This window comes from Schistocerca piceifrons, chromosome 2, assembly GCF_021461385.2.
Source record: "Schistocerca piceifrons isolate TAMUIC-IGC-003096 chromosome 2, iqSchPice1.1, whole genome shotgun sequence".
NCBI lineage: Eukaryota > Metazoa > Arthropoda > Insecta > Orthoptera > Acrididae > Schistocerca > Schistocerca piceifrons.
In genome coordinates, this window is record NC_060139.1 from 85727089 (window position 1) to 85752078 (window position 24990).

At 43.6% G+C, this 24990-nt stretch overlaps 1 protein-coding gene across 1 annotated transcript in view; it reads left to right on the forward strand.

The window, feature by feature from the left end:
- LOC124775166 (secretin receptor-like) overlaps positions 1–24990 on the forward strand; it is a 191198-nt gene that overhangs the window by 145609 nt on the left and 20599 nt on the right. The window contains exon 11 of the mRNA XM_047250006.1: positions 5249–5386. Within this exon, the coding sequence (XP_047105962.1) occupies positions 5249–5386 (138 nt within the window). The remainder of the gene's footprint in view (positions 1–5248; positions 5387–24990) is intronic.

Consider the following 24990-nt stretch of genomic DNA (forward strand, 5'->3'; position numbering starts at 1 on the left):
ACACGAGAATATAGAAAACTATAAACTGTAATTTTTTAATCGCACAGTCTTGATCAACAATCTTTTATAAAAGATCGGCAGTTAAGAATGCTTGTTTGCAGTGAAAACTGGATTTTTGTATGCACTACATAGTCATAAGTAAGACCACACGCCTTTTTCATCAAAGTGACAATTAGATATGTTAATTACCATATATGCAATGAATTGTGTATTTAAATGACGTAGGTATTCGAAATGAACGAATGAAAGAAACAAATAATGACCGAAACGAGACACTCCAGGTATCCCATTTCTGCTTTTATACCACAGCCGTTTTTTTGTTTACAAGAACCGATGATTTCGCACCTATCAGTTCGAGAGGTATATCGAACTGCCGGCCGAAGTGGCCCTGCGATTAAAGGCGCTGCAGTCTGGAACCGCAAGACCGCTACGGTCGCAGGTTCGAATTCTGCCTCGGGCATGGATGTTTGTGATGTCCTTAGGTTAGTTAGGTTTAACTAGTTCTAAGTTCTAGGGGACTAATGGCCTCAGCAGTTGAGTCCCATAGTGCTCAGAGCCATTTGAACCATTTTTTTTTTTTGTATATCGAACTCGTACTAGGAAAAAAACTGACTTCTTTTCTTTGAGTCGTGTCTTCTAGCTGGTTTGATGCGGCCTGTCTTCTCCTGTACCAACCTCTTCATCTCAGAGTAGCACTTGCAAGCTACGTCCTCAATTATCTGCTGGACGTATCTAATCTCTGTCGTGCTCTACAGTGTTAACCCTTTACAGCCCCATCTGGTAGAGTGAAAGTTATTCCCTGATGTTCTAACAGATTCCTATCGTCCTGTTTCTTCTTCTCGTCAGTGTTTTGCATATATTCCTTTTCTCACTCCTCACTCCTCATACCTTTCCTTACAAGTCAACAAAATTTTCAGCATTCATCTGTTGCCCCACATCTCAAATTCTTCGATTCTCTTTTTTTTTCAGTTTTTGGACAGTTCATGTCTCACAGCAATACAATGCTATGCTCCAAACGTACAGTGTCAGAAATTTCTTCCTCAAATTAAGTTGTTAGGACTAGAAGATATCTCTTGGCCAGGAATGCCATTTTTGCTAGTGCGTCTCTGCTTTTTATGTCCTACTTGCTCCGTCCGTCACTGGTAATTTTGCAGCCTAGGTAGCAGAATTCTTTAACATCATCTACTTAGTGATCACAAATTATGATAAGTTTATCGCTGTTCTTATTTCTGCTGCTTCTCATTCTTTCGTCTTTATTCAATTTGCTCTCATTCCACAATCTGTGCTCATTACACGGTTCGCTCCATTCAGCAGATGCTGTTATTCTTCTTCACTTTGAATTTTAATTCCATTCTTGAGCCTTTCTTTTATTTTCGTCATTGCTTCTTTGATATATAGATTGAACAGTAGGGACGAAATGCTACATCCCTGTCTTACACCAATTTTAATCCGAGCATTTCGTTCTTGGTCTTCCACTCCTATTGTTTCCTCTTGGCTCTTGAACATATTATGTATTACCCGTGTTTCACTATAAATGATCCAAAATTTTCTCAGAGTTTTGATCATCGTACACCATTTTGCGTGGTCGAACGCTTTCTCCAGGTCCACAAATCTTATGGACATGTCTTGATTTTTTTTTTGTTTTGCTTCCATTGTCTACCACAACGTCAGAACTGTCGGGTGCCTTTATCTTTCCTAAAGCAAAACTGATCGTTATCTGCGGCCGGGACTCGAGACCGGGTCTTCTTGCTTGCTAGGCAGAAATGCTAACCACTACACCATCGCAGTACGTTGGTCATTATTGCTGCACGAACAAACTAAGCTGACTGTCCTCTCCAGCACAAACTTCAGTTCATTTTTCCCTTACATATTGTCGCTACTCCCAGGGCTCTCCCATATTGGCAAGCACCCCAGCATTGGACGTAATGGGACTGCCAGGGCACTCAGCGTAGGTTGATTGTGCAGCAGACTGGACCATCGTACTATGGTGGCGTAATGGTTAGCATTCCTGCCTAACAAGCAAAAAGACGCGGGTTCGTGTCCCGACTGCAGCACAAACTTTAATTCATTTCGTCTCCTTCTATTATTATCGTAGATGATAAAAAGAGAGTTAAATGTCTCAGGGAAACATTAAATTATATGATCGTTATCTAATGCCTTCTAAGATTTCTTATCCGTTCTTCTGTATATTATTCTTGTCAGCAACTTGGATGTATGAGCTGTTTAGCTGATTGTGCGATAATTGTAGCAGTTGTCGGCATTTTGCTATCTTCGGAATCGAGTGGATGATGTTTTTCTGCACCCATTCCGCCTTAGCTCCCTATATGTCCTATTTTCATTCCTAAATGACTTATTTATGTAGTCCAGAATTTCCCTGAACATTTTGAACTTCCTCTTACATCGATCAACTGAAGTATTTCCTCTGTTACCCATCGTTTCTTCGGAGTTACCTTCTTTGTACCAATGTTTTTCTTTCCACCTTCTGTGAGTGCCCTTTTTAGAGATGTTCTTTCGTTTGCAGATAAACTACCTACTGAGAAATTCCTTATCCGTTATCGATAGCCTCAGAGAACTTCAGTCGTATCTCTTTAATATTTAGCACTTGCTTGTTCCACTTCTTTCAGCACTGATTATTCCTAACGTGTCTCTTATGCTTCAGCCCACTGTCCATCACAACTAAATATTGATGTGAGTCTCTATCTGCTCCACGGTACGCCTTACAATCCAGTATCTGATTTCGGAATCTCTGCATGACCGTGATGTAATTTAACTGAAGCCTCCCGTGTCTCCCGGCCTTTTCCAGGTATACCTTTCACTCTAGTCGTTCTTGAACAGAGTATTCGCCATTACTAGCTGAAACGATTTGCAGAACACAATTGATCTTTCACTTCTCTCACTCCTAGTACCAAGTCCGTATTCTCCAGTAACCCTTTCCTCTACTCCTTCCCCTACAACTGCTTTCCAGTCCCCCATGAACGTTAGGTTTTCATATCCCATTATGCACTGAATTATCTGTTCAATATCCTCATATATTTTCTCTATCTTTTCATCTTCAGCTTGCTACGTCGGCGTGTATACCTCAACCATTGTTGTCGGTGTTGGTTTGCAGTCGATTCTGATGAGAACAACTCGCTCCCTGTCATATCTTCCTATTTATATCGAATCCTAATCTCATTACACACTACTAGCCATTAAAATTGCTACACCAAGAAGAAATGCAGGTCATAAACGGGTATTCAGTGGACAGATATATTTTACTAGAACTGACATGTGATTTCATTTTCACGCAATTTGGGTGCGTGGATCCTGACAAATCAGTACCCAGAACAACCACCTCTCGCCATAGTAACGGCCTTGATACGCCTGGGCATTGAGTCAACAGAACTTGGATGGCTTGTACAGGTATAGCTGCCCATGCAGCTTCAACACGATACCACAGTTCATCAAGAGTAGTGACTGGCGTATTGTGACGAGCCAGTTGCTCGGACACCATTGACCAGACGTTTTCAATTGGTGACAGATCTGTAGAATGTGCTGGCCAGGGCAGAAGTCGAACATTTTCTGTATCCAGAAAGGGCCGTACAGGACCTGCAACATGCGGTCGTGCATTATCCTACTGAAATATAGGTTTTCGCAGGGATCGAATGAAGGGGAGAGCCGCGGGTCGTAACACATCTGAAATGTAACGTCCACTGTTCAAAGTGCCGTCAATGCGAACAAGAGGTGACTGAGAGGTGTAACCAATAGCACCCCATACCATCACGCCCGGTGATACGCCAGTATGGCGATGACGAATACACGCTTGCAATGTGCGTTCACCTCGATGACGCCAAAGACGGACGCGACCACAATGAGGCTGTAAACAGAACCTGGATTCATCCGAAAAAATGACGTTTTGCGATTCGTGCACCCTGGTTCGTCGTTGAGTACACCATCGCAGGCGCTCCTATCTGTGATGCAGCGTCAAGGGTAACTGCAGCCATGGTCTCCGAGCTGCTAGTCAATGCTGCTGCAAACAACGTTGTCGAACTGTCTGTGCAGATGGTTGTTGTCTCGAAAACGTCCCCGTCTGTTGACTCAGAGATCGAGACGTGGCTGCACGAACCTTACAGCCATGCGGATAAGATGCCTGTCATCTCGACTGCTAGTGATACGAGGCCGTTGGGATCCAGCACGGCGTTCCGTATTACCCTCCTGAACCCACCGATTCCATATTCTGCTAACAGTCATTGGATCTCGACCAACGCGAGCAGCAGTGTCGTGATACGATAAACCGCAATCTCGATAGGCTACAATCCGACCTTTATCAAAGTCGGAAACGTGATGGTACGCATTTCTCCTCCTTACACGAGGCATCACAACAACGTTTCACCAGGCAACGCCGGTCAACTGCTGTTTGTGTATGAAAAATCGGTTGGAAACTTTCCTCACATCGCCACCGGCGCCAACCTTGTGTGAATGCTCTGAAAAGCTAATCATTTGAATATCACATCATTTTCTTGCTGTCGGTTAAACTTCGCGTCCGTAGCACGGCATCTTCGTGGTGTAGCAATTTTAATGGCCAGTAGTGTATCATTTTCTGCTGCTGTTGATATTATCCTGTTCTCATCTGACCAGAAATCCTTGTCTTCTTTCCATTTCACTTCACCGACAGCCAATACATTTAGATTGAGCCTTACCATTTCCGTTTTCGAATTTTCTAAAATCCGTACCACGTTCCAACTTCTGGCATTCCAAGTCATGATTCATAGAACTTAATCCTTCCGTACTACATTCTGGAAGATACGGCGTCCGCTGAGAGTTGTCCCACAGTGGTTTTTGCTGTCTGCAGCAGAGCGTCACATAACGATATCTAAACAGACGGGTATGTTCCACTACCTTCTTGTGTGTCTGCTCCATTACTTCCTCACTAAGTCGATATTAACACAGAGTAGTTCCACCGAGCGAGGTGGCGCAGTGGTTAGACACTGGACTCGCATTCGTGAGGGCGTCGTTTCAATACCGCGTCCGGCCATGCTGATTTAGGTTTTCCGTGATTTCCCTAAATCACTCCAGGCAAATGTCGGAATGGTTCCTCTGAAAGGCCACATCCGACTTTCTTCCCCTAATTCTATAAGACCGATGACCTCGCTGTCTGGTGTTCTTCCCCAAAAACAACAACAACAGAGTTGTTCCAGAAATGGCTACGCTGTCAGTAGTAGTGCCTAAGTGAGTGTAACTGCGACAGATACGCCTGTGTGTGTTGCAGGGCCTGCTGGTGGCGGTCCTGTACTGCCTGCTGAACGGCGAGGTTCGTGCAGAGGTGTCCCGCAGCTGGATGTCGTGGCGACAGCAGCGCCTCACGCGGACCCAGCTGGCTGCGGCCGCCGCCCACGAGCCCTTCAAGGTAACGCAACACCACAGCCGTTTTCTGGCTTGGTTGATACATCAGTCTGTACTGATTTCCCGTAGAGGAGTTTCCTGTATAGTGCTGCTGGTCTGGAAGATAGCCGGTCCGAATCTTGGCAGTGGAATGAATTTTCATCGACGAAAAGGCGAGGGAAAATGGTGGAACACATTTTAAAATTTTTCAGGACTTTCTCTATTTCCATGGTAAACCGGATGTTGCTATGAATGGAGTCGAGGTGATGTAGAAACTCCATTAATTTGTCTTCTCCATGAGGCAACACTGCGAAAGTATCATCCACATACCTCCAAAAACCTGTTGGTTTCAAAGCAGCTGATTGAAGTGTTCTCTCCTCAAAATCCTCCATCAAAAGGTTGGCCACCAAGGGAGACAGGGGGCTACCCGTGGTGACAACGTCAGCCTTTTCAAAATATTCTTGATTAAACGTAAAATAAGTTGAGGAGAGAGCGTGCCTAAGCTAAGCAGCGTTTGTCTTTCTTGGATGTCCTGGTTCGAAGGAAGAATGATGGTTCTCTAGAGCATTCAGTTTATTGGAAGCCCAGTCATACTGATTTGTAGCTGCAAGCATCTAGTTGCCATCACCGTCGCAAACGATGAGTGTGCTTAAAACACTTGTTCATAGAGCTCATACTGTCTCAAATCTAGATAGCTTACCTCAAGAACTCGCCCATCTGAAAACAGTATTCAGCGAAAATGGGTATTCTAGCCGGCAGATTAACAGGGCATTGAGAGTTAAAACTAAGAAGCAGGAAGTGGATAAAGACGAGAACATGCCGGAACAATCTTTAGCTTTTTTCCTTTCGTTGGCAACACGTCGTTTAAAATAGCAATAATCCTCCGATAATTTCAGGTGAAAATGGTTTTCCGCCTACCATCGAAGATTGAGAACCTTGTGGGATCAGTAAAGGACAATCTATTACTACGAAAGCCCGGAGTTTACAAGATACCGTACCAATGTGGTATGGCTTATATAGATCAAACCACACGCACCGTGAAAGATCGCTGCACTGAACATCAACGTTACACCCGCCTTTTGAAGCCAAGCAAGTCCGCTATTGCTGAACATTGTATTTCTACTGGACATTCAATGGAGTATGAGAAAACAATTTTTTCCACAGCACCATCTTTCTGGGACTCCAATATTAAAGAATCCGTAGAAATACGACTAGCGGAAAATCTGCTGAACCGTGACAGCGGCCACCAGCTGGACAGTGCATGAAATCCTATCATCTCCACAATTTGCTCAAATCGAAGACGACAGAGTGCGCCGACGGCCGCGGCAAACAGCCTCGCAGAGGGCGTCTGAGTTCCGCTATTCCACCAGAGAGGGCGCTGCCGGTGGTCAGTGTGGTTCATCTATCAAGTTTTCGACGCATGGGCGGAGTTTTTTTCTTTATTGTTATTTTAATACCTTTACAACAAAGGTAGGCCGCCAGCGGCCTATGTATGCCGTTTTTCGGCCACATTGAACACATAGAGTAAACAGAAAAACAAACAAACATGGTGGACAAAAACGGGAGACAGACACAGCAAAATAAATGAAGCCGTTCCCAAGCGCACTATTTGAATAAAAAACGTTCATCACTAAACACAGTTGGGAAGAACGAGTTTACACACGTGAACAAAGGAGCACAAACGGAGAGACACTGAAGCACTGACACGAAGGCACACCGAGTACTGGCGACGACCTCCAGCACACGAAGATGCACTGTTCACACACAAAGCTGGGGACCTGCCACAGGGAAGAGGCGCAGGTAGGAGGGAGAGGAGAGGCCAGTGGGAGAGGAGAAGGGAGGGGAGGGGAGAGGGGTTGTGGAAGCCGGGGGAAAGGGGAGGGAGGGAGGAAGAGTGGAGGGAGGGAAGGTAAAGAGGGTGCCCTGGAGGAAAAACACAGGGGCAGGAGGAAGGGGAGGATCAAATTTGGTCGGAGGGGTAGATGGAGGGGATGAGGGCATCATCAGGGAGGTGGAGTTGGCGGAAGCCCCCTTGGGCAAGGGTATGGAGTGTGGAGAGATGGTGAGCGGGTGGGGAGTACAGGCGTGGCAGCAGACGGGGTGGGAAAGGATCGGAGAGACAAATGGGTGAGGGGGATCAAGTTTGCAGAAGGTGTAAAGGATTGGTATCCGTTCGAGAAAAAGTGGGAGGTGTGGGAAAGGAATTAAATCATAAAGGATCCGCGTAGGGGAGGGGAGGCGGTTGCGATAGGTGAGGCGGAGTGCATGGTGTTTCAGGATTTGAAGGGGGTGGCAATCCAGGTGGGATGGGCATAGCAGAGGATAGGGCAGATGAAGATTTTAGGTGTGGAGGACAGTGGAGAGGTCCAGACCCCATGTGCAGCCAGAAAGGAGCTTGAGGAGGCAGAGTAGGGAGCGTGCCTTGGCTTGGATCATCTGGATATGGGGCGTCCAGGAGAGGCGATGGTCAAGGGTGACACCAAGGTACTTGAGGGTGGGGGTGAGGTTGATTGGGTCGTTGTAGATAGATAGAAATCGAGGAGACGTAAAGATGGGGTGGTTTTGCCTACAATAATCGCCTGGGTCTTGGAAGGGTTGACCATGAGTAGCCACTGGCTATACCAAGTGGTGAACCGATCAACATGGGATTGGAGAAGGTGTTGGGAGCGTTTCAGGGTGGGGGCGAGGCCAAGGAAGGCGGTGTCATTGGCGTACTGGAGAAGTTGTAAGGGAGGTGAAGAAGGTAGATAATGGGGGAGAGGACGGAAGCTTGTGGCACACTGGCGAAGGGATAGAAGGTGTCGGAATCCGTGTTATGGATGGTGACATAGGAAAGATGGTGGGGAAGAAATGAGGTGATCAGACGGACGTAGCTAATAGGAAGGGCGAAGGTTTGGAGCTTGAAGAGGAGATCGGAGTGCCAAACACGGTGTAGGCTCGTTCAAGGTCAAGGGAGAGGAAGATGGCGGAGCGACGGGAGTTGAGCTGTTCGGTGAGGAGGTGAGTGAGTTGAAGGAGAAGGTCATCGGCAGAGAGGGACAGGGAGCGGGAAGGAGGCGGTGCTGGTAGAGATGCTGGTGGATGCGTTGGTTGAGGATGGAGTGCGCATAATAGTTACAGCGCGCTATATGTTGCGGAACGGAGGACGTTTTAGCCAGTCTGCGACGTCTCACATGAAGGTGCCTGGCAGGTGCCTAGTAGAAATAACGTGAGAAGTATTGAACGACGACCGGCTGCAAACCCGAAATTTGTTTGAACTGGTGGAATACAGTTACTAATCACAAGACTTTAAGGCACTGTCCTGGTTTAAATTCAAAATACCTCCTTAGTGCCTCATGGCATGAGGGTATGTGACACTGTTGATATCGATCCGTGCGTCAGATGTTAACGTTAACCTTGGAATTCCCTTTGGGAGAAGAACACAGCAAGAGCCATAACCTGATTATCCACAGACTACGAACAGTGGAAGAGGGGTCGAAATAAGTGAACACGTGTCTCGGCTTATTCGAAGATACTCGAGCGTTTCTAAGTTTAGCGGTGCCCGATTACTCATTTTAGTTACTTTATTTTACTTATTCTTTCCATTTATCTACCAATTTCCGTAGAATGTTTCTAAACTATGTTTCTTATCAGGTTAGGTAACACAACAATGGCGTTATAATAACTAATATATTACAACTCGGTTTCACAATAAGTGTCGTACTTTTTTTATATACTATATTTATTACGGTATTTTTCGGTGCCATAATCTTTCTAAATTCTCATATTCCTCTTTTTCATACTCATATCAGTTCTTAATCCTTATATTTTATTCTCATGTCCATTCTTGATGGAGATATGGTACATTTCCGTGGATGATATCGATCGCAGAAACATCCGAAACATAGAAATCCCGAACAATACGAGCATCGCTCGAAGACAGGTTTGTCACTCCCACGTTTCTTCGTATGGAGTCCACTCGGTAGAGAAACGTTGTTTATATTGCTGTAGATTTCACGCGTTGGCAATAATTTCGGAACAAACTACGCATAACGGATTTTCCGAAAAATGGAACTTGCAATTGATTATCTATCAATAGTTTCATCGAAGATAATTTTAATTAATTTTTTCATTCATTTACTGTATTTTCTTCGTCTTAATTCATTCCCTATAAAATTAGCACATGAATAAGGACGACATTATTTCAGTACACATTCGAAAACATTCGTGCAGTAATATCCTATGGGCGTGGGTAGATAAGAAAAAGAAGAGAAATTTTAGAAAAGCGGGTTTCGAAGATGGGGCAAAAAATCGTGAAGCCGTGACGCTAACCTCTGCGCCATCGCTTCGCTTAAATGACTTCTTCGGTGAAAGGAGCATAAACTACCTAGAGAAGTTTGACCGCCATTTTCTCACAAACGGTCGAATATCTACGGATAAGCCGGGACATGTGTTCACTTATTTTGGGCCCTCTTCCACTGTTCTCCTCGTTAGTGCTGTTCGAGAATAGGCTATATTCGGGAGCCAAGTTCCACATTGTATCTTCCCATCATCTGTAACAACGCAAACACAGCATTACACTGTACAAGCACTCATCACAGTCACGCACACTTGAGACTTCATACTTATACAGGGTGTTACAAAAAGGTACGGCCAAACTTTCAGGAAACATTCCTCACACACAAATAAAGAAAAGATGTTATGTGGACATGTGTCCGGAAACGCTTAATTTCCATGTTAGAGCTCATTTTAGTTTCGTCCACCTACGCTCAATGGAGCACGTTGTCATGGTTTCATACGGGATACTATACCTCTGCTGCTAGAATATGTGCCTTTACAAGTACGACACAACATGTGGTTCATGCACGATGGAGCTCCTGCACATTTCAGTCGAAGTGTTCGTACGCTTCTCAACAACAGATTCGGTGACCGATGGATTGGTAGAGGCGGACCAATTCCATGGCCTCCACGCTCTCCTGACCTCAACCCTCTTGACTTTCATTTATGGGGGCATTTTAAAGCTCTTGTCTACGCAACCCCGGTACCAAATGTAGAGACTCTTCGTGCTCGTATTGTGGACGGCTGTGATACAATACGCCATTCTCCAGGGCTGCATCAGCGCATCAGGGATTCCATGCGACGGAGGGTCGATGCATGTATCCTCGCTAACGGAGGACATTTTGAAGATTTCCTTTAACAAAGTGTTTGAAGTCACGCTGGTACGTTCTGTTGCTGTGTGTTTCCATTCCATGATTAATGTGATTCGAAGAGAAGTAATAAATTGAGCTCTAACATGGAAAGTAAGCGTTTCCGGACACATGTCCACATGACATATTTTCTTTGTTTGTGTGTGAGGAATGTTTCCTGAAAGTTTGGCCGTACCTTTTTGTAACACCCTGTACAAGAACAACTACCGTCAGAATCTGACACTGTAAATACAACAAAGCGTTGTACGTAATGAGGTAATAATTGTTTAGAACTTTACATAGTAGGTGTGCAGGAGTTCCGGACTGGAAAAGCTTATACATGCAAAGTACAGAAGGAACAAAGGTATAGCTTGCTATGTGAAGCAAATTCAGATTATTACAAATGTAAAAGCTGGGGCGTTTTATTTTCACAAGTCCGTCTTGATCACAAGACTTTATTACACTTTATTACCGGTTTCGGCATATTACCATCCTCAGATATTCGTAGCAGATCAGAGGATGGCAGTATGCCGGAACCGGTAATAAAGTGTAAGAAATCCATGTGATCAAGACGGACTTGTGGAAATAAAGTGCCAAAAATGATTGCGGACTCATTTATAGACTTTATGTCTTCAATTAAGAAACTGGGTTGATTTAAAAGTGTAGGGCCAAATAATACCGCAGGAAAAATGGGCGTGTCGGTGTTATGAACATTATATTTCGATACAGTTCAGGTATTGGCATGCTTTAGCATTAAAATAAATCCTATTTTGACATGTCAGAAATCTTAAATTGTATGCTTTACCAATAAAAGGCTTAAGGTAGTTTTGGTAGGTTTGGAAAACAACAGCTAAACTGTTATAGGATTAAAGGTTTACACTTCAGGCGATATGCACATACATAGATGGCGGTAGTATCGCGTGCACAAGGTATAAAAGGGCTGTGCATTGGCGCAGCTGTTACTTGCACCTAGGTGCTTCATATAATAAGGTTTACGTCATGATTATGGCCACACGGCGGGAAATAACGGACATTGAGCGCTGAATGGTAATTGGAGACAGGGGACATTCCAAATCGGAAAACGTTTGGGAATTCATTATTCGAGACCCACGTTGTCAAGAGTGTGCCGAGAAAGCCTAGCTTCAACCATTACGTCTCACTAGGGTGACCGATGGCATTTATTTAACGACCAAGAGCAGTGGCGTTTGCGCAGAGTTGCTGGTGATGACAGACAAGCAACACTGAGTGAAATAACCTCAAAACTCAATGTGGGATGTTAGACGAACGTATCAGTTAAGATAGTGTGGCTAATTTTGATGTTAATGGGCTATGGTATCAGACGTCCGATGCGAGTGCCTTTGCTAACATGGCCTGCTGAAGTTCTACTGGGCTCGTGACCACGTCCGTTTGACACTAGACGACTGTAAAAGGTAAGATTCGTGAGTGGCGCAGATCCCACGAAACCATGGACCCAGATTGTCAACAAGGGAAACTGGTGTGGCTCCATAATGGTATGGGCTGTGTTTACATGGAATGGAATTCATCCTTTTTTTACTGTCGGCTACTTTGAGACCATTTGGAGCCATTCATGGACTTCATGCAAAACGATCGAATTTTTATGGTTGACAAGATGCTATGTCACCCGCCAACAACTGGTCGCGTTTGGTTTGGAGAAGATGGTGGACATTCGGAGCGAATGATTTGGCGACCCAGATCGCCCGTAATGAATCTCATCCAACATTTATGGGACGTAATCGGGGGATCAGTTTGTGCACAAAATCCTGGACCTACAACACTTTCGAAACTATGGACGGTTATAGAGGCAGCATGGCTCAATGTTTTTGCAGGGGACTTCCAACACCTTGCTGAGTCCATGTATATTATCTCCCTTCCTTTCTGTGGTTATTAATTATTATTATTATTATTATTATTATTATTATTAAGTGAAACACAAGAAAGCGCTAATATATATATATATATATATATATATATATATATATATACTCCTGGAAATGGAAAAAAGAACACATTGACACCGGTGTGTCAGACCCACCATACTTGCTCCGGACACTGCGAGAGGGCTGTACAAGCAATGATCACACGCACGGCACAGCGGACACACCAGGAACCGCGGTGTTGGCCGTCGAATGGCGCTAGCTGCGCAGCATTTGTGCACCGCCGCCGTCAGTGTCAGCCAGTTTGCCGTGGCATACGGAGCTCCATCGCAGTCTTTAACACTGGTAGCATGCCGCGACAGCGTGGACGTGAACCGTATGTGCAGTTGACGGACTTTGAGCGAGGGCGTGTAGTGGGCATGCGGGAGACCGGGTGGACGTACCGCCGAATTGCTCAACACGTGGGGCGTGAGGTCTCCACAGTACATCGATGTTGTCGCCAGTGGTCGGCGGAAGGTGCACGTGCCCGTCGACCTGGGACCGGACCGCAGCGACGCACGGATGCACGCCAAGACCGTAGGATCCTACGCAGTGCGGTAGGGGACCGCACCGCCACTTCCCAGCAAATTAGGGACACTGTTGCTCCTGGGGTATTGGCGAGGACCATTCGCAACCGTCTCCATGAAGCTGGGCTACGGTCCCGCACACCGTTAGGCCGTCTTCCGCTCACGCCCCAACATCGTGCAGCCCGCCTCCAGTGGTGTCGCGACAGGCGTGAATGGAGGGACGAATGGAGACGTGTCGTCTTCAGCGATGAGAGTCGCTTCTGCCTTGGTGTCAATGATGGTCGTATGCGTGTTTGGCGCCGTGCAGGAGAGCGCCACAATCAGGACTGCATACGACCGAGGCACACAGGGCCAACACCCGGCATCATGGTGTGGGGAGCGATCTCCTACACTGGCCGTACACCACTGGTGATCGTCGAGGGGACACTGAATAGTGCACGGTACATCCAAACCGTCATCGAACCCATCGTTCTACCATTCCTAGACCGGCAAGGGAACTTGCTGTTCCAACAGGACAATGCACGTCCGCATGTATCCCGTGCCACCCAACGTGCTCTAGAAGGTGTAAGTCAACTACCCTGGCCAGCAAGATCTCCGGATCTGTCCCCCATTGAGCATGTTTGGGACTGGATGAAGCGTCGTCTCACGCGGTCTGCACGTCCAGCACGAACGCTGGTCCAACTGAGGCGCCAGGTGGAAATGGCATGGCAAGCCGTTCGACAGGACTACATCCAGCATCTCCACGATCGACTCCATGGGAGAATAGCAGCCTGCATTGCTGCGAAAGGTGGATATGCACTGTACTAGTGCCGACATTGTGCATGCTCTGTTGCCTGTGTCTATGTGCCTGTGGTTCTGTCAGTGTGATCATGTGATGTATCTGACCCCAGGAATGTGTCAATAAAGTTTCCCCTTCCTGGGACAATGAATTCACGGTGTTCTTATTTCAATTTCCAGGAGTATATATATATATATATATATATATATATATATATATATATATATATATAGGTGGCCAATGGCCAAACAAATATTGAATTATGTTTCAAATGAGCGCCAGGCTCCCTACAAATTATTTTAAATGCTTTCGCCGAAAAGTAATGCAGGCTAAGTTCACTGACCTAGAAGAAATCGTATGTTTGAAAGTATTCATTTTTTGACGAGATAAAATTAGTGAAGCTTTGCACTTTAGTTAATTGAATAAATGGAAATGATTTCTGCTCCGGCTGTGGTGATATGCTACACAGAAAAATGAATTTAAATACGCCGCGTAATGGAGGCCAATTGTTGCCAGCCAAAGATCACCGCCGCTCGCTTCGCAGAGACTGAAAAAATGCTACATAACTTCTTGCAATTTTTATTTCAGGAAGAACTGTTTGCATGGGTTCTTTAAGTAACACAATACCCTCACTTTTTGTAAATATATTTCCACAAAGCACAGAATATACACTTGAATTATTCGTTTCGTACAAGAACAAAAAGAACAAAAGCTACCGCAAGCGTACTTTACATACAGCAGAAGAAAATTATCTGACTCGAAGTGATTTTAAATATCTTTTTTCTCTTATATATAATGACAAAGATAATAATGTTAGTTTCGAGAACGTTATGCACTACGATCTCGTCTAATATAAATAATGTCTTTTTATAACACTGAACGCGATCTAGTCTTTCTTTGAAGCTCATTTAATACATTTTCACAATTAATTTGTCATTTATGTCCACATAATATTATTCAGAGTCCTTTTAATATTTATCTCAAATATATCGTCATGAATATTTCAAAACGGACACTATACATGCCACCTCAAAATACTACAATACGCCAGACTAAAGGAGGTCAGACACAATATTAAGAGGTATCCCATGACTCAGTGTATTAGCCCTTTACCATGGTTTCGAGAAATTTCTTCTTCAGAAGTATACTGAAGTTATTCTAAAATTATTATAAAATAGTGACAAATGTCAAATAGAGAAAGAACCAATTCGAAACACAACAAATTAAAATGTTGAGAAGAGCTTACTCATTCATAGAATTGGATACTGGCGAAAATGGATGTTGGAGCCAAAAGGCTTTTGTTTATCACACTGTGCATGTTAACCACAAATATCAACAGTTAAAATGCATAATTGAAGATAGTAGCAAAATACTGTTCTTAGTAAACACTTTTAAAATAAAAAACACTTCACTCTGGAACCAGTAGACATTTAGTATGGCTCATACAAGGCTAGTAACGTAAGCCGACTGACTACAGCATGCAACCACTGGTGTTAGGTAAACCGTGGTAAGTGGAGCTTACTGTGAACGTGTGCGCGCACAGCCGCACTGAGAAGCCTAGGCCTAATTCAGCAAATAAAATGGTTAACAGATAGAATTAAAACAGAATAAAACTAATGAAAATAGAAAAAAGGAGAGAGGGGGCTTGGAAGAGAGGCCTTAAAATCATATGGTATGGAAAGAGCAAGCAGGCTCAGTAAAATGTGCTAATTGTTTGCATACATGTGCGTAAAGCAGCATGAGATAACTTGTAAATAAACACAGAAATGTGCCAAGTAACGGTATATAAATCAAATTTACTTCGTAAAATGCTAACATAATGTACAACAAGGTATAAATACTTAGAGCCGTCTTAATTAGTAAGTAACTAATATGAAATAAAATATACGTACAAGAAGGAATGTAACATATTAAAATACAAGGTAAGAAAACAGAGTGGATGGGGTTAGTTATTACCTATGAAGTAACATACCAGGGTAAGTAGCCGCGAGTCATAAAACATATTACGTACACTAATTACAAGTGGACTGAAGTAGCATACTGAGGAAAGCAAAGCCAAATTCAACGTTAACTGTTGAAACAGTGAATAAAATGCCTAAAACCGACCTGAGCAGTAGCTACATAACGTGGATGAACAAGATACTTAAAAAAAGATATAACCAGATTAAAATACGATAAAACAGGGGGTGTGGTAAATGGGCCGGATACGAGAGGGTACATTGTACACTGAAGGAAAAAAATGCAGTTCTGGACAATATACGCTGGTGGAAAAAAAAATCCTCAAAACGAAGAAGGAGTTGTGCGAGATAAACGAAAGTTGTTAGGCATGTTTATGCACCTGAACGATGATATCTATTCAGATTAGCCACCAGTCCTATACGAGTGGCACTCGGTGCGCCACTGTGAGGATGCAAATCAGATTTGCTTTGCATACACGCTGTAGTGGTCGTGAGTGTTAGTTGACTTTGACACTGGGCATGGTGAGTAGATGTTAGACAAGAATGCCTTTAAAGGGACAAAGACGCCATTATCAATACCTCGCTAAGTTGGAACGAGGTCGAGTAACAGGGCTACGAGAAGCTAAATGTTCCTTCCGTGGTACTGCAGAAAGACTTGACGGGAATGTAGACACTGTAAGTGACTGCTGCCAATCGCAGTCGCAAGAAGACCGTGCTCCTGACGATCAAGTCGCACAGCCGAGACTGAAGACCATCGGCGTGTGGCTCTGTCGCATCGCACTGCATCCACAGCAGCAATTTCAGCAGCAGTTGGAACCACAGTGACAGGGAACAGTATCAAATCGGTTACCTCAAGGACAGCTCCGAGGCAGACGCCTATAGCTCCCTGTACCTAAGGAAGAGGAGGATACTAGTGTTTAACATCCCGTCGACAACGAGGTCATTAGAGACGGGTGAGGGAAGGATGGGGAAGGAAATCGGCCGTGCCCTTTCAAAGGAACCATCCCGGCATTTGCCTGAAGCGATTTAGGGAAATCACGGAAAACCTAAATCAGGATGGCCGGAGACGGGATTGAACCGTCGTCCTCCCGAATGCGAGTGCAGTGTGCTAACCACTGCGCCACCTCGCTCCGTCCCTGTACCTAAGCCACTGCCCTTTTGCGACTCCAGTGGTGACAAGCGAGAAATCATTGGAGGACAGGTCGAAGGTCTGTTGTGTTTTATGATGTCGATCAGTTGTAGAATTTTGGAACACGTATTATGTTCGATTGTAATGACTTTTCTGGACTAGAAATCTACTCTGTAGGAGTCAGCACGCGTTTCGAAAAAGACCGTGTGAAACCCAGCTCGCGCTATACGTCCACTAGACTCAGAGGGCCATAGACAGGGTTTCCCTGGTAGATGCCGTGTTTCTTGACTTCCACAAGGCGTTTGATACAGTTCCCTACAGTCGTTTAATGAACAAAGTAAGAGCATATGGAATAGCAGACCAATTGTGTGATTGGACTGAAGAGCTCCTAGATAACAGAAGACAGCATGTCATTCTCGATGGAGAGAAGTCTTCCGAAGTAAGAGTGATTTCAGGTGTGCCGCAGGGGAGTGTCGTAGGACCATTGCTATTCACAATATATATAAATGACCTTGTGGATAACATAGGAAGTTCATGGAGGCTTTTCGCGGATGATGCTGTGGTATATCGAGAGGTTGTAATAATGGAAAATTGGACTGAAATGCAGGAGGATCTGCAACGAATTGACGCATGGTGCAGGGAATGGCAATTGAATCTCAATGTAGACAAGTGTAATGTGCTGCGAATACATAGAAAGATAGAACCTTTATCATTTAGCTACAGTATAACGGGCAACAAATGGAAGCAATTAATTCCATAAATTATCTGGGAGTAGGCATTAGGAGTGATCTAAAATGGAATGACCATAAGAAATTAATCGTCGGTAAAGCAGATGCCAGACAGATTCATCGGAAGAATCCTAAGAAAATGCAGTCGGGAAACAAAAGCAGTAGGTTACAATACACTTGTTCGCCCACTGCTTGAATACTGCTCACCTGTGTGGGATCCGTACCAGATAGGGTTGATAGAAAAGATAGAGAAGATCCAACGGAGAGCAGTGCGCTTCGTTACATGATCATTTAGTAATCGCGAAAGCTTTACGGAGATGACAGATAAACTCCAGTGGAAGACTGTGCAAGAGAGACGCTCAGTAGCTCGATACGGGCTTTTGTTGAAGTTTCGAGAACATACCTTCACCGAGGGGTCAAGCAGTATATTGCTCCCTCCTACGTATATTTCGCGAAGAGACCATGAGTATAAAATCAGTGAGATTAGAACCCACACAGAGGCATAACGACAATCTTTCTTTCCACGAACGATACGAGACTCGAGTATAAGGGAGAACCGATAGAGTACTTAAGGTACCCTCCACCACACACCGTCAGGTGGCTTGCGGAGTATGGATGTAGATGCAGATGTAGAAGCTGGTTCTGCTTCGGTGTCACTGATAGCCCTGTGTTGGTTAGATCGTGGCCAACTGAGGGCCTCCAGCGAACCTGTACGTGTGCTGAACACACTGATCCTAAACGTGGAGTTAAGGTCTTGACTGCAATTTTGTATGACAGCAGGAGTACTCTCGTGGCTATACCATTCACCATTACTGCAAAATCGTCCATCAGTTTGATTATTCGACCTGTTGTGTTGCCATTCATGAACAGCATTCGTGGGAGTGATATCTGACAGGGTAACGCTCGCCTACATACTGCTCTTGTAACCCGACATGCGCTACAGAGTGTCGATATGATGCCATAGCATGCTCCATCACAAGCTCTGTTTGCTGAGCTAAGCTCTTCATCTCAGAGTAGCACTTGCAACCTTCGTCCTCAATTATTTGCTGGATGTATTCCAGTCTCTGCCGTCCTCTACATTTTTTGCCCTCTACAGCTCCCTCTCATGATGTATATCAAATCCTATCATCCTGTCCCTTCTTCTTGTCAGTGTTTTGCAAATAGTCCTTTCATCTCCGATTCTGCGGCGAACTTCCTCATCCTTACCTTATCAGTCCATCTAATTTTCAACATCTGTCTGTAGTACCACGTCTGAAATGCTTCGATTCTCTTCTGTTCCACTTCTCCCACAGTCCATGTTTCACTACCTTACAACGCTGTGTTCCAAACGTACATTCTTAGAAATTTCTCCTATGGCCTATGTTTGACACTAGTAGACTTCTCTCTTGGCCAGGAATGCCTTTTTGCGACTGCTAGCCTGTTTCTCATGTCCTCCTTGCATCTAGGTAGCAGAATTCTTAACTTCATCTACTTCGTGACCATCAATCCTGATGTTAAGTTTCTCGCCCTTCTCATTTCCGATACTTCTCATTACCTTCGTCTTTCTTCGATTTACTCTTAATCTATACTACGTACTCATTGGACTGTTCATTCCACTCAGCAGATCATGTAATTCTTCTTCTCTTTCTCTCAGGACGGCACTGTCATCAGCGAATCTTATCAATGGTATCCTTTCACCTTGAATTTTAATTTCACTCCTGAACCTTCCTTTTATTTCCATCATTGCTTCTTCAATGTACAGATCGAACAGTAGACGCGAAAGACTACAGCCCTATTTTACACGCTTTTTAATCCAAGCACTTCTTTCTTGGTCGTCCATTCTAATTACTTCCTCTTGGCTCTTGTACATGTTACCCCTCTCTCCCTATAGATTTCCCCTATTTTTCTCATAATTTCGAACACCTTGAACATTTTAGATTGTCAAACGCTTTTTCCAGTTCGACAAATCCTACGGACATGTTCTGATTTTTCTTTAGTCTTGCTTCCATTATCAAACGCAGCGACAGAATTGCCTCTCTGGTGACTTTACCTTTCCTAAAGCCAAACAGATCGTCATGTAACAGATCCTCAATTACTTTTCCATTCTTTTATATATTATTCTTGTCAGCAACTTGGATGGGCCTAAAGTCAGATGATAGGTCGCCAGCCTCGTACATTCTACACACCATCGTAAATAGTCTTTTTTCGCCACTTCTCCCAATGATTTCAGAAATTCTGGTTTAATGTTATCTATCCATTCCGCCTTATTTGATCTTCAGTCCCCCAAAGATAGTTTAAATTCTGATTCGAATACTGGATTCCCTATCTCTTTCCTATTGACATCTGCTTTTTCTACTGTCACATTAGAAAAATCTTCCCAGTGATAGAGGCCTTCACTGTGCTCTTTCCAACTATCCGCTCTCTCCTCTGCATTTAACAGTGGATTCCCGTTGTACTCTTTTTTAGCACCATTAATTTTAATTTCATTTCGGTCAGTTCCTCTGATTACCATATCCCTTTCGATTTCCTTAAATTTTTCATGTAGCCACTACGTCTTAGCTTCCCTGTACTTTTTACTTATTTCATTCCTAAGTGACACATATTTCTACACACATCAAAGAAAGGTTTGCATCACACCAGTTCCCAGAGGTCCTGAAGATGGACGTTAACTGTGGATATTGCATCACAGACACAGTCCCTTTGACTGTTCAGAGATGTCACTAAACCCGCCTAAAGATGTAAACAGTCATGCATGAGCAACGCCTATTAGACGGAGGGGCTCCGATGACATGCCTCGCTCAGGCCGCCCGAGAGCTACTAATGCAGTGGACGACCGCTACCTACGGATTATGCCTCGGAGGAACCCTGAAGACAACGCCACCATGTTGAATAATGCTTTTCTTGCAGCCACAGGGCGTCGTGTTACGATGCAAACTGAGCGCAGTAAGCTGCATGATGCACAACTTCTTCCTAACGTCCATTGCAAAGTCCATCTTTGCAACCACGACACCAAGCAGCGCGGTACAGTTGGGCCCAACAACATGCCGAATGGACCGCACAGGATTGGCATCACGATCCCTTGACCGATGAGTATCGCGTATGCCTTCAACCACGCAATCGTCGGAGGCGTGTTTGGAAGTAACACGGTCAGTCTAAAAGCCTTAGACACATTGTCCAGTGAGTGCAGCAAGGAGAAGGTGCCCTGCTGTTTTGGGGTGGCATTATGTGGGGCCGACGTACGCCGCTGGTGGTCTTGGAAGGCGCCGTAACGGCTGTACGATGTGTGAATGCCATCCTCCGACCGACAGTGCAACAATATTGGCAGCATATTGGTTAGGCACTCGTCCATTCCACAAACTGGTGTCCGTCACCTAAGACAAAGCATGATTGTTAGCAACAGTCTGGCCAGTACACCGGTTATTAATGTACATCATTTCACATTTGCAATGGCTTTTCTCGCTCTTACATTAATCTGTGATCTGGAAATGTAAATCACTTAAGTAAGTTACTTAGATAAATGTATTCCCGAAATTTCATTACTCTACATTAACTAGCTTTTGGTATTGCGATTTTTTGTCTTCAGTGTATGTGAAATAATAAAACAAAGAAAGTAATTGTGATTAACAAAGTGTTCTACAGAAACTGCAAAACTGAAAGTAGGATTCATAAATGTAAATAGGTTACTAAGGAAAACAAATCTCACTCAGCTGCCAACGGTGACCAGTGAACTTGGCTACGCGGTCAGAAGTAGCCGCTTAAAGCCTTCAAGAGAATGTCTACTTGCAAGCCTGAACTGGTTGTTTAAAGTTTTGCTGTCCTTGTTCGCTAAGTGTTTGAAAATTTCAAGTTCTTCCCTTAAATCTAATCTACAGCCTTTTTTCTCATTGGATAAAATTACGGTATCCTCTAACTTTCGAGGGGAATAAACAGCGATGTTCTGAGAATGTGTAATTCTATAGATTAGCACCTTGGTTTCGCAATTGATGTTCTTTGTACCTTACGGTGACTTCTCTATCTGTTTGTCTGTACATAAAAATTCTGAGGGTCGTTGTTAACATTTCATGAAATTTTAAAGTAACGGCAGGGGAAGCGTGCGTTTACGTCACACGTAAAGTTACGTTCTGTTGCATGAGCGGTCAAAAGTTAGAGGGATCTGCAGAGGAGTTTGGTGTTTCATGGATACAACATGGACTGCTTACGAAATGTGAATATGTTTACTAACATTTGACCGCAGTTATGAAATTGCGGACTTCCTTGACAGAAATCTATGAGGAACGGAGCAGCATATAACCACGAACTGCTTCTTTCGACGTGCACTGTTTATCGAGCGTCTTTTCCCGTGGTCAGGTTGGCATAAATTTTTATTTCTTCTTATACGTCCATAAATTACAAGGTTATTTTCTATATCGTGTGGCTATTTTGTATCAGGTGAACTGGGAAGTTGTAACTACTTCCTATCTTTTTCTTATAAAATTTTGTGTGTTCCTAATGTCGTATTCCAAAATTCATTCCAAGTAGTTAAGTTTTCGTCCAGAACAGTACACTTTGTATATGCAACAGTTTTTGTGTAAGTCTTGTGTTGTATTATTACTGTGCGTTAAAAATATCTGAGTTTATATGAAACCCGGCGTTAGAAATGAATCGATGCAAACTGTTTATTCAGTTCGTCATTTTGTGGAGACTGCCATGCTGTGGCAGCCGCTGTTCTCTGCTATATTTCGCTACCAAGCAAATTCCATTCTGCTTTATCTGCATGTAGTGGTAGTTTAAGAAGTCTGTTTACTGTAGATCGAAAGACGGTATTTTTATATTGAGCAGTATGTCATGATTAGACGGGAGTAGTAACTTTGAAAGACGTACGTTCATGGTAAATTCCAAAACAAGTCTGTATTGATTCTTGGCAAGAGTAAGCTTTAAAAAAATTAGTGCTGTTATACCGCTGGTGTTCAACTGAAAACCTAGTATTACTGTGCGTTTTACTAACAGCGTACTGTACGTGCGTAAACGTAACGTTTCCGATGTCGAAATTCCTACATACTTGTTAGGGAAAATTTCAGATGTTCATTGTATCATTATGTGTATTTTTGTTTGTATTTATAATGTCAGTGAAAGTGACGTCAGTGCTAGAGAGGAATCAGTACGTGGAGTAAAACACAAAACGTTTCAGCAACTGTAGAGGATGATCATCAGCTCACTGTAGCGGAAATGCAGCGATCACTCAGGTTCGGAGAAAATAAAGTCATAACAGGTCGGAACAAGGCAACGGTAAACCACCTCTTCTAAGACCTTGCCCATGGTGGCAGTGAGGAGTCCCCGCGTCTGGTCCCCTCACTCAGTGAGTGAGGACTGATTTCAACTTTTGAAAAAAAAAATTGTGAAAAATGGCCACATTCTAATGACGACGAAAAATTAATTCATAACTGCAATATTTATAGAGTAAATTTTCATAACATGAAATAACTATCTAATGAAATGAAATATGTATGAAATTTGAAACAAGAGAGAAAGCTTTATTCATTTGAGCAATAAAACGACATAGTATGCGTGACCTGAATATCGCCCTCGTGCGATCAAATATTACGTTTTTGTAAATCGCTGCACAGTGCTAGGAAAATTTCCTGTCGCTATAGTTATAAAACTACAACGGTCTGCATGATGTGTCGCTGCCAAGTGACAAAGCTCGATAAAACTTTGACCTTACACTAAAAGCAATGGTGTAGTATAGTATAGCACAGTACAGAAGGTAACTGAAAGAAATACTCAGTGAGACAGTTAGAAATGAAACTTTTATTCAGGAACAGTAACTGCAATCCTCGCGATTTGCGGTGGTTCGTTAAACATAACAAAAGATGGGGCATGATTTTCAATCCTTGCATCATCACTACGGACGGAAATGAATGTACTGCAGTGTGCTCCCACGCTGGCCCAAGGTTGGTAAGGAGTTCTTGTGGTAGAGAGTACCGTCCCTCCACCAGCGAGGTTGATAAGTGGTGGGTGGACATTGGCGCATATGGATGTTGCAACCGCCCTCCGTCGATCTGCTGTCGTCGGCTTCTGTGACGTAAGATACTGATGTTATCTACTATATATGTCGGACCTTTCGTTATATCTCTCATCAGATGAAGCACTCACAAACATCTTCACTGTAACGGCGACTATATTTCGGGTTTTCATAATAATGGATGTTAACTTTTTGCGCAGTCGATCACTCTTTATTTGTTGCTGCGTTACCGAAGACAAGATACTTAATAACGTCTTTGAATGTTAGTTATTACTCGTATTTACTAATAGACACGCTATTGGGGGAATCAATTTAGGTTTTTTATCAACAACATTTCATAATTAAATCATGAATAACTGAATTTCGGATATAGAGAAAAGGAAGGTTGTTCCTACAATTACTCTCAGCAATTACGGCAAATAGAATGTCCGTGATTTTTATAGTTCATCACCCAAATGTATTACAGCAAGAATTGTGTTCCATTGCTGTCCTTCGATATAGTCATTCAAACTTCGTATGCTTTTACGTTCACTAAGTGTCCAATTCAGTTCATATATTCAATTTAACGTGAAGATTATAAAGAATCCGCCTCGATTGCAAATAGAAACCGGATGTTGACCTAGGTTTCGGCGCGGATAACCACGTCATCTTCGGAACACACTAAAACTACAAACTGCCTAAAGAGGCATGGTCCAACAGAACGCCCTGAGGGGCAAAAGACTCGCATAAAATATAAAATAAACTGTACGTGTGTACCATGTCAGTAGCTGTACGTACCGTTTATTTTATATTTTATGCGAGTCTCTTGCCCTTCAGGGCGTTCTGTATTAATGTTGGACCATGCCTCCATAGGCAGTTTGTAGTTTTAGTGTGTTCCGAAGATGACGTGGTTATCCGCGCCGAAACCTAGTTCAACATCAGGTTTCTATTTGCATTCGAGGCGGATTCTTTATAATCATTAAATTATTCACGATTGCTGACGCGCTGCAACGTTAAAAGTTCTGAATTTAACGTCCCATCGTTTAGTCCACATATCCTATTGTCAGCTATTTGGCATGTAATACGGAACGGTACTTCTTCTCGCGGACACAATTCCTCAGATATTCTTTGTGCGTGACCTTACGGCAAAAGTCTGTCTCTTATAAATTAGCTATACTCAATTTTCTTGCCGTTTAACAAAAGTGCCCTGATCCGTTCCGTGGCATATCACACGGAAATGCCAACTGTATGGCACGCCGCAGCAACGTAGACTTACTCAGAGAGCAGAAAACAAGAGAAGAGAGCTAACAATATCCGCGCATGGTTTATATAGTAGAATTTAGAAACAAAAACAGCCGCTTTAAACCCTCTTTGATTTCCCTGAGGCCCCACTTTGCTGCGGGCGTTATTCTGATGAGACATTATATATCGATAATTTTAATCAAAACTTT